The sequence below is a fragment of the Mesocricetus auratus genome, unplaced genomic scaffold, assembly GCF_017639785.1.
Source record: "Mesocricetus auratus isolate SY011 unplaced genomic scaffold, BCM_Maur_2.0 Super-Scaffold_100025, whole genome shotgun sequence".
NCBI lineage: Eukaryota > Metazoa > Chordata > Mammalia > Rodentia > Cricetidae > Mesocricetus > Mesocricetus auratus.
In genome coordinates, this window is record NW_024429206.1 from 27,551,325 (window position 1) to 27,565,000 (window position 13,676).

The 13,676-nt window shown below is 56.5% G+C and overlaps 1 protein-coding gene across 1 annotated transcript in view; it reads left to right on the forward strand.

The window, feature by feature from the left end:
* The first annotated feature begins 3,139 nt into the window (after positions 1 to 3,139).
* Positions 3,140 to 13,676, forward strand: part of Tsc22d4 (TSC22 domain family member 4) — an 11,641-nt gene continuing 1,104 nt past the window's right edge. The window contains 4 exon segments of the mRNA XM_005080430.4: positions 3,140 to 3,279; positions 3,689 to 4,149; positions 4,151 to 4,723; positions 7,316 to 7,476. Of these exon segments, the coding sequence (XP_005080487.2) occupies positions 3,877 to 4,149; positions 4,151 to 4,723; positions 7,316 to 7,476 (1,007 nt within the window). The 5' untranslated portion in view covers positions 3,140 to 3,279; positions 3,689 to 3,876.

The window sequence follows — 13,676 nt, forward strand, 5'->3', positions numbered from 1 at the left end:
CCCATCTTTTAAAAAAAATGATGTGAGCTAAAGCAAGGAGTATCCCCATATAATTCTAAACTTTGCCTTAGAAAAATAAGTGGATTCTTTGGTGCCTCAGTTTCCCTCATTGAATCTCTGCCTTCATACCATCTTTCTTTCCTATGAGATAATGTAAAGTCTTAAATGATTTTTTGGAAGATGTTTTTTCTTGTTTTGGTTTTTTCGAGACAGCATTTCTCTGTGGCTTCGGAGGCTGTCCTGGAACTAGCTCTTATAGACCAGGCTTGTCTCAAACTCACAGAGATCTGCCTGCCTCTGCCTTTGGAGTGCTGGGATTAAAGGTGTGTGCCACCAACACCCACCTGGCAGATTTTTTTTTTTTTTTTGGTTTTACGAGACAGGGTTTCTCTGATTGTTTTGGAGGCTGTCGGTCCAGCCCGGCCTCGAACTCACAGAGATCCGCCTGCCTCTGCCTCCCGAGTGCTGGGATTAAAGGCGTGCGCCACCACCGCCAGGCTCTGGCAGATTTTTTTTTTAAGACAAGGTTTTACTGTATAGCCATGACTGACCTAGAACCTGATATGTAGACCACGCTGGCCTTGAATTCAGAGATCTGCCTGCCCCGACCTCCTAAATGCTGGGATTAAAGGCCTGAGTCCTCTGTAGCCCAGGCTAGCCTTTAGTCACTATGTACCAAGAATAACCTCTAGAGTGCTGGGATTATAGGTGTGTACCACTACACATGGTTTACTGGTGCTAGAGATGGAACCAAAGGCTTCATTTACGTGAAGTAAGCACTCCACTAAACGAACATCTCCAGCCTTACCGAGGGCTCTTTCTTCTTTCCTTCTGTCTGTCTGTTTTTCTGCTATGGTTGAAATAGGATCTCATGTAGCTGAGACTGGCCTTGAACTCCTCATCCGCCAGCCTCTGGGATTATAGGCGGATATATACACTGCCACACCCAGCTAGGGCCTGAGAACAGTTCTGCTTGAGTAAAATTAATTAGAACCCATCTCCTTCCAAACTCCTGAGTGACGGCAGATGCTGCCTTTAGATCCTGCTTTGGCTGAAAGACTCCCGCTCAGAATGCCAAGTTATGAGTGCCAAGAAAGAAAAATGGCAGTTGGGAGTTTGTTTTTTCATGCCAGGCACAAAGTAGACCCTTTATGTGTGTGGATTTTCCTTCATAATGATCAAGGGAATAGCATGGGGGAGGCGGGAAAGGCTGGGAGGTGGGAAGGGGTCTACGCCTGTTCGGCTGGGCTTGGTCTTCACGTACACCTATGGGGTGGTTTTGTGGGCACAGCTGTGTGTCCAACCATTGTAGGGAAATAGAGTTGAGCAAGTTCATCTTCAGGTCTACCTATGTGTCTAGCTGAGGGACAGGTAAGGACATGGAGGAATGTGTAGCAATACCTGTTCTGGGTGGGGGAGACGGCTCAGCAGGTAAAGTCCTTGCTGTACAAGCCTGAGGGCCTGAGTTCAAATCTTCAGCACCCAAGTAAAAAGCCAGGCATGGCCACATGAACCTGTAGCCTCAGTGCTGTGGAAGACAGAGAGGAGAATTACTGTGGCTTGCTGGCTGCCGGCCAAGCTGTTAGTTCTGTGAGAAACCCTGTCTCAAAGGGACAAGGTGGAGAATGAACAGGACACGCAACATGGTCCTCTAGTTAACACAGGTGTGTGCAATTGCACATGCATGTGCACATATGCCACACAGACATGCCTTCCCTACTACCAACAGCCTTTTGGGGTATTCTGCTTCTCCATCTTCTTGTATAAGAAAGGGAAGAATACTGTGTCAGAGATAGGATTTCAAGTACAGGAGGAGCCTGGCGGTGGCGGCACATACTTTTAATGCCAGCGCTCGCTAGGCAGAGTCCGGTGAGTCTCTGAGTTCGAGGCCAGCCTGGACTACAGATAGAGAAACCCTGTCTCGAATCCCCGCCCCCAAACAAAACAAAACATATACAGGAACAAGATAGATAAAGATGGCTCAGTGGGTAAAGGCACTTGCCGCCAAGCCAGATGGCTGGTACTCTTCCGTCCTGGGACCTACATGGTGGGAGAACTGATCCCTACCAGTTGATTTCCAAATGCACGCACGCGCGCAAAAATTAAAACACTGCAGCAAAATCCGAGAAAAAGATATTGGAGGAATGAGACACGGTTCGGCAGACTGATAATTGTCACAGGTCCAGGAGGGAGCGCGTGGGCGTTTATTATCCTGGTTCCTCTACTTTGGGGGGCATGTCTGAAAATTTTCATGACCACCCACCCTCTTTTGGAAAAAGAGTGGGGAGATGCGTGTGTGTGTGTTTCCTCGTGAAGTTTCAGTGAAGAGCAGAGACGCTGTGAGAAATCACAGCCACTTTGGTAGCATTTACTAGGTAAAGTTTACGGGCTGCCAGGTACCCAGAACATGTCCGGCACGTCCCCGGCGACTCCCTTGGCGAGCCTGCAGACCAAGGGCAGCAGCAGAAGCCCACAAGTAAGGCAATCCCTGGACCCACCCCCCGCAGGCTCCTCCTCTGCTGCTCCGCCCTCCACGCCCCTCCTGCCGAGGAAGAGCAGGCCGGGTCCTGGCAGGTGTAGGGTTAAAGCGGCGGCGGCGGCGGCGGCGGCAGCGACGGCAGCGGCAGCAGCGGCGGCGGCGGCGGCAACTGTAGGCTGCGGCTGCGGCAGGCCTGGCTCGGGGCCAGCTGGCTGGCAGCCTCGGGAGGGAGGAGGGGGGAGGAAGAGGGGAGGAGGAGGAGAGGAGCAGTGAGCAGGCCCGAGAAGGCAGGACTTCCTGGTGTGGGGGTTGTCAACAGCCCCGAGAGAGAGAGAGAGAGAGAGAGAGAGAGAGAGAGAGAGAGAGAGAGAGCGGAGAGAGAGAGGGGCCGGGACCGAGATCGAGGCGAGCGGAGCCCAGGAGCCCAGACTTCCATCCAGTGGGGCCACGTGGGAGGAGCCGGGCGAGAGCCACCCGAGGGGACCCGGAGCCAGCGGGGGCTGCGCCGCCCCCTCCCGCAGCGCCCGCCGAGTCCCGCCGAGCGAGCGCTCCGAGCCCGTGCGGCGGGCGGCGCCGGAGCTCCGCCGGGGGAGCGCCGCTCTCTCCTCGGTGTCGGCTGCAAACTTTGCACGGAGATGCGGCGCGGAGCGAGGCGCGGGCGCCCGGGAGCGCTAGGTGGCCCTTGATCGCCGGCTGCCGCGGCCGGCGTTGCCCAGGGCCCCGAGAGGCCCTCGGAAGAAAAGACATCTTCGGCCCCCAGCTCCTGTCCCCGGCTCGGCTCGGCGGCCGAGGCCCGTGAGGTAGGTAGGACTCCCGTGCTGGGCGGGGCGCCCGGCTTGGCGGGCAGAGCCTCTCCAGCGATGGGCGAGCGGGATGGGGGTGGGGTGGGCGCCAGGCCCGGCCGAGCCCTTCCACGGGGCGGGCAGCCGGTTCTCCCCTTTGCCCCTGGCCTTGGAGACCCGTGTTAGGGACGACTCTGGGTTTCAAGCAAGAACTTTTGGGTCCCGGCTCGGGACTCGGTCCCGTCTGCCCTGGCCTGTCATCTCTTCTCCCCTCTGGGTCTTTCTTTTTTCCTCCCCACCCCCGGTCGGCTCCCCCGAGAGGAAGCCCAGGAGGTGGTGGTTTGGCCCCCTGCTTTTCGCTCACGTACACACACGCTCTCTCTCTTACTCTCTGTCTCCTCTTTTTTTTTTTTTTTTTTTTTTCCAGTTTGCAAGCTCAGCTCTGGGCTTAAGGCAGCGACAGCAGCAGGAAAAACCTGCCCCTGCCCCCCCACACCCCTACCCCAGCCCCCGCCCCGCCACCTCCCCTCCCCTGGACTCCAGGCACTAACCAGGCACCCCAGTTCCCACTAGGCCCTCCTGCCATGTCGGACCCAGACGTCCCCAGGGGCCCCGATGTCCCTGCCATGTGGCCCCCTTGTTCCAGAGGTGCCTGAGCCCCTCTTCAGGAGCCCAGCCCCTCCCCCACCCGAGCCTAGTCCGGGAGCCCCAGGGACCATGAGTGGTGGTAAGAAGAAAAGTAGTTTTCAGATCACCAGCGTCACCACGGACTATGAGGGCCCAGGAAGCCCAGGGGCTTCGGATCCCCCTGCCTCACCGGCTCCCGTTGGACCCCCGCCCCGCCTCCCCAATGGGGAACCCAACCCTGACTCAGGGGGCAGGGGCACCCCCCCGGAACGGCTCCCCGCCACCTGGAGCCCCTGCCTCCCGTTTCCGGGTGGTGAAGCTGCCCCAGGGCTTGGGAGAGCCTTATCGTCGAGGTCGGTGGACGTGCGTGGATGTTTACGAGAGAGACCTGGAGCCCCCAAGCTTCGGCCGGCTTCTGGAGGGAATTCGAGGGGCCTCAGGAGGCACCGGAGGCAGATCCTTGGATTCTAGGTTGGAGCTGGCCAGCTTGGGCATAAGCCCCCCAAACCCACCGCCAGGCCTGTCTCAGGGCCCCACCTCTTGGCTCCGCCCGCCCCCCACTTCCCCTGGACCACAGGCCCGCTCCTTCACAGGGGGGTTGGGCCAGCTGGCAGGGCCTGGTAAGGCCAAGGTGGAGACAGCCCCGCTGTCAGCCTCTCCACCCCAGCAACGCCCCCCGGGGCCTGGGACTGGAGATAGCGCCCAGCCCCTGCCCTCTCTGCGGGTGGACGCGGGGTCTGGGAGTTCAGCAGCCGGCACCCCTCCACTGTCGCGGAGAAGAGACGGCCCAGTTCGTCTGAGGATGGAGTTAGTCGGTCCAGACGACACAGGGAAGGTGAGCGACCCCGGGAAGGGGGTGGGGCTGAGACCTGCCCTCCCCTCTGTCACCTACTGCATAAAGTCCCTTTTTCCTTTCAGCAGTTTGGACTCTGAAAACCTTTTCTTTCCCAGCCTACCTAATATGTTTTGCGCGTCTCCCTCCCTCCCTCCTTCCTTCCTCTTCCCTTCCTCTCTCTGTCTCTGTCTCTCTCTGGACTTTAAATTGTTGCCCTCGGCCTTGACTGTTTTCATAAAGCCTGTGGCATATGTGGCCTGTGGGCTTCAGCCTTTACCTCCTCTGGCTCTGGCTGGGCCTGGGGGAGGAGCTGGCAGAGTTTTGGGGCTGCCATAAAAGGTAGGCAGGCACTCCTTAGGGTCTTCATTCTTCCCAGCAGCCCCGCCCACTTTCTGCCAAGCAGTTTCTCAGGGATTGGGGCTGGAGGCACACACCGCCCCTAGTCACCTGGGTACCCTGTACCCACTTCTTCAGGAGTGACAGATGGAGTGACCTCAGCAACCGGTGGGAGGTGGGGAGGCAGGAGGGAAGGGGTTAAATCCTGTTTCTGCTTCCTGTCTCCAAAAGAGGAAGCTGCCTGCAAGTCTGGGCTGGGGGCAGGATGCCTGGCTCCTGTGTGTGTGTGTGTGTGTGTGTGTGTGTGTGTGTGTGTGTGTGTGTGTGTGTGTGTGTTTGTAGGAGGTTGGGTTAGTGCTTAGGAATGGGAGAGTTGGATGTTTCTGCTGTGGAGAAAATAACACCTTGGCTGCCAGGAGGAGGCAGGGGTGTGAGGATGAAGGCTCTCTGTCCCTTCCTGGCCATGGGCGCAAACCACAGTGTAAAAATATCTTGAGCCTGAGCCCTGTTAGAACTGGTTAGGACCAGCTCTCCAACCCTCTCCTGGCCTCCAGCTTACCATTCCATGAGCTAAACTGCCTATATTTTGAAGTCACTTATTTATTTATTTGTCTCCTGGATAAACTGCCATTGCCTGGTCTTTGTCCCTAGACTCACCTAGGGCAAGTTTGTCAGTGGCTCTTTGCCCTACTTTTGTTACATTTATTTATTTAATTTTTTGTTTATGTGTGAGCGTGTGTGGGCACACGCATGCCCTGGTGTGCTTGTGGAGGTCAGAGGACAATTGGGGAGTCAGGTCAGTCCTTCCACCATGTAGGTCTGGCCGAGTGAGATCAAACTCAGGTTGTCCAACTTGGCAGCAAGCCCCCCATCTCCCTCAGCTGTCCTGGTGGCCCTCTTTACTTTTAAGCATGCCCGAGCCTCCCTTAGGTTTGTAGACCCTGCCTCTCTCCCCACGGTGTCCCCAACCCCCCTTCCTTCCTCCCTCCCAATCTGCCCTGATCATTTCCTGTGTGCTTGTAACTGTCGCTCTTTCTCTGCCTCAGAGGCTGACTCTCATTCAGCCCCATGGTCTCAGAAAGGCTGAGGGAGGCTGAGGAGGACGAGGGTGGGTGGTGGCTGTGTCCCCTTCCCCTGCTCTGCCCATCCCTCTGACTGCCTCTACTCTGTGGGCTCTCCTGAGGCGGAGCCTCTCAGGGGCTCACAGAGGTTCCTGTCACCTCCACCCTCCTACAGCTGCCCCCAGCTGCCGCTTGCTGGGTAATATAGCTCCTCCCCTGCCCCACCTTCCCCCTCCCGTTTTCACAAAGCTCCCCCCACCTCCCCAGAAAGGCAGAGTAGAGAATCTTTGAATTTCATCCATACTCCTAGAAGTTTGAGAGGAGAGGCCACCTCCAGGGTAGGGATGAGGAGAAGCGGTTTCTGAGGACTCATTCATTCTGCAGAGAGCCACAGAACACACTCACCTTGCAGCAGGGGAGACACAACAAATACTTTTAATTTTCAAATCGGTACTAGATGCTATAAAAAAAAAAAAAAAAAGAAACCGTCCAGTGGAGGAGCGAGCCGTGAGGAAGCGTGTCTTCAGGGACATTTGAGTGGCTTTAAGAAGGCTTGCGACTGGGGATGGTAGAAGCAGGAGGATGGCAAGTTCAAGGCCAGCATGGCCTACATAGCAAGTTCTGGGTCAGCTTGGGCTACAAAGTGAGATCCTGCCACAAAAAAGAAGGTGGGGGGAGGGGCTCTGAGGATGCAGCTGAGTTAGTTAGTGCAGGGCTTGTCTAAGCATGCGCAGAGCTTTGCAAGCTGACTGTGGTGGGACGGCCTGGAGCTCCAGCCTTGGGGAGACGGAGGCAGGGAGGCCAATCGGCAGGTAGTTCAGAGTCACCCTCACCTAGTTAGTTTGAGGCCAGCCTGTGCTATAGGAGATCTTATTTCAGAAACGGCAGTCACGGTTAAGAATGAGCGTCCTTTTTTGATACCCCTGCCTTGCCGAAACTTCCCCAGTACCGGCCTGTTGTTTCCAGTCTGGAGGAGGGGAGAGGTGGGAAGGGGAGGCAGCTACAAAGGGGAAATTGTAAGGTGGCGGGCTCCCCCCCAGTTACATCCGCGTCTCCCCTTCCCCCCAATTACATCCCTTTCTATTCCAGAGCTGGGGGGTGAAGCCCACTGTGCACCAGGCAGGCAGTCTGCCAGCTGAGCTGTGTCCGCAGCCTTCACCCCGCGTGACGATGGTTCCCTCTCCTCTGCCTCCAGGTGGCTCCCATCGACTCTCGCCCCAACTCCCCAGCCCTCTACTTCGATGCCAGCCTGGTCCACGCGTCTCCAGACCCCTTTGGAGCTGCCGCAGCCCAGAGTCTCAGCCTGGCTCGTTCCATGTTGGCCATCAGTGGTCACCTGGACAGTGACGACGATAGGTAGGTGGGCTCTTACCGGGTTGTGGAAGACATGGCGGTGATACCCAGTGTCACACCTGCACAGCTCTGCCTGCTATGTGTCCCTGTCCTCAGATGAATTTGGAAAAGGGACTTTGTAAACAGACCTAGCAGGGGTGTGATCACTGGGTGAGGTTCGCTTAGGACCCACTCCCTTTCTGTGGGGGAGCTGGGTGGGACTCCTTGCCTCAGGACTGTTAAGTCAGACTTTCGGAGTTAGAAGGGAGTCATTGTTGTCCATTTCAGAGCTCTTGCAGATCTAGAGGTCACTTGCCAGCCTTAGCAATCGAATAGAAAACGGGCCAGGCGGTGAGGGCGCACGCCTTTAGTCCTAGCAGAGGCAGGCAGATCTGTGACTTCAAGGCCAGCCTGGTCTACAGAGTGAGTTCTAGGACAGCCAGGGCCACATAATGAGATCCTGTCTCACAAAACAACAACAACAAAAAAATAGAAAGTGGGGGGGGCAGGGGAAGACAGCTGGGGATGTGGCTCACCAGGGAGAGTGCTTGGTTCCCATGCACAAGGCCTCGGGTTCAATCCCCCATGCCGCATAAACCCCCTGGGAAAAGGATGGTTTAGGATCCTCCAGGACTGTAACACGACATCCTTATAATTCACTCAGACTACTTTAGGGCCCAGAAATATCTAGTACCAAGCAAGGATTGCCTGACCCGTGTGGCTTGGTACACACTTGTGGTCTGAAATTCAGAAGGTGGGGGTAGGATTTAAAGTTCAAGGCCAACCTGGGCTGTATAGGGAGACGCTGTCTCAAGAATTGGTGGGAAGAGCTAAGTGTGGTATGGTAACTCAGGCCTGTAATCCCAGCACTGGGGAAGCTGAGGCAGGAGGACCGTCGTGGGTTTAAAAACAGCTTGGACAGGAGTGTGGTAGTGCAAGCCTTTAATTGCAATGATTGCGGGGAGTGAATCTCTGAGTTTGAGGCCGGCTTGGTCTACAGAGTGAGTTCTAGGATAGCCAGGGCTACACAGAAAAATCTGTCTCAACAAATAGAAAAAAACCCCAAATCAAAACAAATCAGCCTGGGCTACTTAGCGAATTCCAGTGCAACTTAAACTACAGAGTGTCACCCTGCCTAAACAAAGCAGAACAACAACAGATTGTGTGTTGGGGTCTGGGAATGTAGCTTAGTTGGTAGGGAGCTGGCCCAGGTTGGTAGGGCATGTTTTACAATCCCAACCCTGGGGTAGGGGTGCAGGCAGGAACATCAGAGCCTCAGGGTCATACTCAACTACATAACAACTCTAGGGTCCAGGCTAGGATGTGTGAAACCATGCCCAAGAAAAGGAAAGAAAGAGGGGTGGGGAGGAAGAAGGAATTCATTTACGGTTCGTTCCCCTGGGAGGGTGTGACCAACAGGCCTAGGAGGGGCGCGGGGACCAAGGCCCCCAGCGATGCCCCGGGCGAAGGGGCAGCACGGAGAAGGACAGCTGTGCTGGCCTTTGGAACGGGGGTGAATGCCTCATCTGGTGGCAGACTTTTGCTTTAAATAGTCATAGAAATGCTGGCCAGGAGCTGGGGAGAAGAGCTAGCAGGCCTCCAGTTCTATGGAGGGAGAGGTGGCACTTCCTGTTGGAAGCCCTTGCAGGGAGGGACTTCCTGTTGGAAAGGAAATGAGTGGTACTGAGTGGGGTGTCTCCGGGAGACCTACTGCAGGCGCAGATCTTTCCTTCTCGGGGGCTACCACCCACGCACGCACGCACGCTCTGGAACCAGACCCAGGCCCACAAAAGGAAAGAGTCCCGAGGCTTAGTGAGAGTTGGGACCTTAAGGGAAAGGAGAAAGGGGGTGGCCTGGAATACGTGAACCCGAGGACACGGGCCGGTGCTAAGCCGGGCAGGGCAGGGTGGCTTCTCTACTGCCTTCCAGCTGGCTCTCAGGAATGTGTGAGGTGTGAGGTCAGCCAGGGCCAGAGAGTCACCTGCCCCCATCTGATGCTATTCTCAGCCTCGCCCCCTTCCCCCCATTTGGGAAGTCCCCTGGCAAAAAAGGTTCCATGTCCCTCTACCCCTTTTCCAGCCTCCAGCTTTCTCTCATAAAGGGTTCTAGCTGCCTCCGTAGCACCGTTCTCTTGACTGGTCCCCTCCTCCCTCTCTGTCCCACCCCCTCTGCACGCCCTAGTCTGACCGGTTGCTCCCGGCCTCCATATTAGTCTTCCAGCCTTGAAGGCTCTGGGGCTTTGGCCCAACCCAGCCCCTCATGCCTCACCCTGCTGGGCCAGCGGGTTTGGGTTGGGCCAGGCCATCCTTTACCCCCTAGGAATGGGGCGGGGAGACCCCACCTCACGTGTCTGGTGGGTCTCCTGGAGCTAGAAGGAGACCAGGGTTCCTTGTGGCGTGAGATTTCCCTTCTGAGAGGGGAAATGGGTTGTGCTAAGTACCAGGGTACCAAGGTGAGCTGGGGGTGCCTTCGCCGTGTTTGGGATGGGAATATAGGGTGCTGGCGAATTCAGACTGCTTCTGGTCGGAAGATCAGTGATCCCATACAGGGCGGGAGAGGCTAGTGTTCAAGGCTGTATAGGAGATGAAGCCCAGAGACTTGAGGCAGAAAAAACACACCGCTGTGTTGTCTGTTTTCCTTTGGGTCCAGTGCTTGTCTTTTGTTTGTTTCTTCTTTTGCTTTGTTTTTAGTGTTTGTGGTTCTGGAGATTGAGGACCTCATAGACTACCACTAAGCTACACGCCAAAGCCCCACAGTACCCCTTTTCTTGAGTTTTTGCTTCTTATTTTTAGACAGGGTCTCCTAAGTTGCCGAGGCAGGCCTTGAACCTTCCGTCGTCCTCTTACCTCAGCCTCCTGAGCAGCTGAGATGACAGGCGTGCCCCCCCAGGCCCCCCAGTGCTACTCTTCCGTATGTGTACATTCGTGCGTTCATTTGCGTGCATGTGAGTGTGTGTGTGTGTGTGTATGCATGCATGCATGTGTGCGTGTGGTTTCTCCTTGGCCTGTGTCCCCCCAAAGTTGAGATTATAACCATGTGCCACTACCCCTGGTTTTTGTTGTTGTTTTTGTAACTTGAGTCCTGGGGATCTTTTTCATGTATTTATTTGTGAATGTGTATGTGTACATACATGTTAGCATGTGTGTGCCCCCACTGTGGAGGTGGAGGTCAAAGGTCAGAGAACAGTTTGTGGGAGTCTGTTTTCTCCTTCCACCCCCTAGGTCCTGATGGTCCAACTCGGCCATTATGCTCTGTGGGAACGAACGCCTTTACCTCCCCATCCAGCCATCTGGATGACCCGCCACATGCTTACCTCATGAACTGTAAACGCAATCCCACAATTCCTCACTTTCCAGATGAGGAGTAATGTGACTGGAGAGAACAGGGTTTTACAAGGCTGTTCAAGGTGGCAGTCAGTCAGTGAGCCTGGGTCTCTTCCGCTGGAGGAACAGGAGGTGGTGGTGGTCCTCCGGAGGCCCTTTGGCTAAGACAGGCAGCTTGGACGGGCCAGGGAGCCAGCCCCTCCCCCTCCCTGGCCCAGACCTGCCCTGCCTACCCCCAGAGACACCACATCGCCATATCTGGGAGAGAGTGTAGACAGGGTGGCTGGGTACCACTTACTTGGCTTCGGGCCCAGCCTCTGAATGCTCCCAGAACGTATGTGGGGAGCTAAGCCAACCAGTATACCCAGGATCAGAACGTCCCCAACTCTTGACAGACATGTCACCCTCTGGTTCTCACTTGACCTTCGGAGGCAAAGACCAGCCTCAAGAGATGCCCTCTTCCCGAGGGTCCTGTAAGCTGGCTGTCTTCAGTTACGTAGTGCACCGGGCAGCCCCCAGGGGGCGCCATTTCCTCTTGAAGTTATGGCCTGGCCCATGTGGCAGTAAACGTCTTGGGAAAAGGCTATTTTATTCTCATTCACTCAAAGCTATGTAGGGGCTTGTGGGACTTTCCCTTCCTGCTCCCAGCCTTGTCCAGGAAGTCCAGAGTAGCGCTTCCCAGCCCCTCGCCAGAGCCCTCATCCCTCCCAGCTGTTAGGGCGAGGACGGCATAGAGGAGCACTTTCACAAAGTCCTGAGCCAGACAAACATAAGATAGCCATCAATCAGCCAACAAATGGTGGCTGTTGTATTATTCTTTTATTTCTGGCAAGGGTGGAAGATTTAATTTGGCATCTCTGCCTGAGCGTCCGCCAAGCAGGGCTGACACTTCTATTCTGGTTCATCTGTCCGTCTTTGGATCTCTGTATTGGAAGAAGGGGGTTGGGTGTTTAATTCCGGAGCCGACTCTCCTCCCAGGTACTGACTGAAGCGGCTTGAAGACAGACTTGACTGGCTAGTTGGGACTCCCGCCTCCTCCCTCTCTCTCTCCCTCCCTCTCTCTCTGTCTCTCTGTGTCTCTCTCTCCCTCTCTGTCTCTCTCTCTTTCCGTGTGTGCGTGTGTGTGCGTGTGTGCGTGTGTGTGTGAGTGCATGTGTGTGTGTGTGAGAGTGCTCTCTCCCAAGTGCACACTTGTGAGTATGTATGCTTGCATACTCCTGGGTGTCCAAGTGCAACGTGGCAGGCTCGTGGAGATCAGCGGACAACCTGGGGAAGTCTGTTCTTGTTTTCCACCATCTGGGAGTGGGACTCGGGTGTCAGGATCAGTGGCAAGAGCCTTTGCCCAGAGCCCCTTGCCGTCCCCCCTTCCATCACGTGTGCTCTGTGTCTGTGGGGCCTGGTGGTACCCTTACTCACTAATGCTCTGCTCTTCCTAGCCCGGTCACCCCGGGCTGTCCTGTCAACACCTCCTGCCCTCAGAGCTTGGCCGGGACGTGGAAAATCCCCAGCTCCCTTTCTGACAGCAGGGCCCCATGCAAGGGTCACCTTGCCCTTAGCATGGATCCCCCTGTAGGGAAGCAGCTCGGAGCTGACGCCAGTGTGGGAGGGACTAAAGAGAGCCGGAGATCTACCAACGAAGCAAACTGGCACCCTGGTTCTGGGCGGGAACAGGGCTGAGACTCCTGCGTCCCAGGGGAGGCAGAAGGGAGGCTTAGGTAACTGGACAAGAGCCTGACTTCCCCCTCTCTGGGGGCCAAAGAGGAGACATTGGAGGCTGGAGCAGGGCAAGGGGACCCTAGTAAGTCCTGGTGACCAGAGGGGCTTGAGCGCCCTGTCCTGGTGCCAGTCAGGAGCCTGAGCCCTGGGGCGGTTGAGCCAGGCATGAGTTGCCCTCTGGTGGCCACTGAACAAACTGCAGCCAGGCCTAACGACTGGCTGCCCTGCTGTCCCGTGTCCCGTGCCCAACCTCACCCTTTCATTTCGTTTTTTCCCTTTTCTTAAGCCCTGACCCATCCCAAGACCTCCACATCCAAGTCTCAGATCCTGTCCAGGCTGCCTTTCATTTACAGGCTTCCTAGCGTGGGGGTGGGGGGAGGTGTGTGTTTCTATTGCTGTGGAAGCCGCCCCTAATTCTTTCCTTCACTGAAGGAAGTGGGGGGCCCTCTGTCCCGGGTTGCAAGAACCGCCTGGGATGTATACATTTTGGATTTGGTGGGGTGTGCTCATGAATGCATCCCCACCCCTGTCGTCTGTTCCCTTTCGCTGAGGGGGGCTGTGGTTAATGCAGACAGGACAGAAAGGAAGGTGTAGGTGGGGGACAGGCCCCCTAGGCGCTCACCTTCAAGCCCCGCCCCAGGCCCCTGCTGCCCAGGCTTACAGCTGACTTCACCTCCCCTTCCCCTCCAGCCTGGGCGCGGTGCCAGGCTGAGAAGGGACAGACCGTGTGTGTCTGGGAATTCCCGCCCACTGTGGAGCCAGGGGAGGGGGTCCCCGTGTCCCCGAGGAACCAATAGCAGCTGCGCCTTGCCCTGAGGGGGAGGGCAGGGTGTATATCTCTCAGGCCAGCACTCCTCTCTGCCCGCCTGGTATCCACAGAAGGCGACTCTGCCCAGGGGGGCTCTGAGCCCCCCAGGCATTCCCTCTGACGTAGCCCTTTGATTGGGAGTGGATACTTCTGATCCTTACCTCAGGAATGTCCCAGCCAGGGGTCTCTGTGAAGTCCTTGGTGTCATCCTATGAGACTCGGGTGGTGGGGGGGGCACCCCGGAAAAGGGGCTGTGTGTCTTCCCCGTGCTCCCCACGGGGGTCATCCCCCATCCGGGGGCCAGTGGGGCCTCCTCCCCACCAGGGCCCGGGGGGCCCTGGGCAGCGACCTCCATCCCACCGGGGGATGGACAAAAG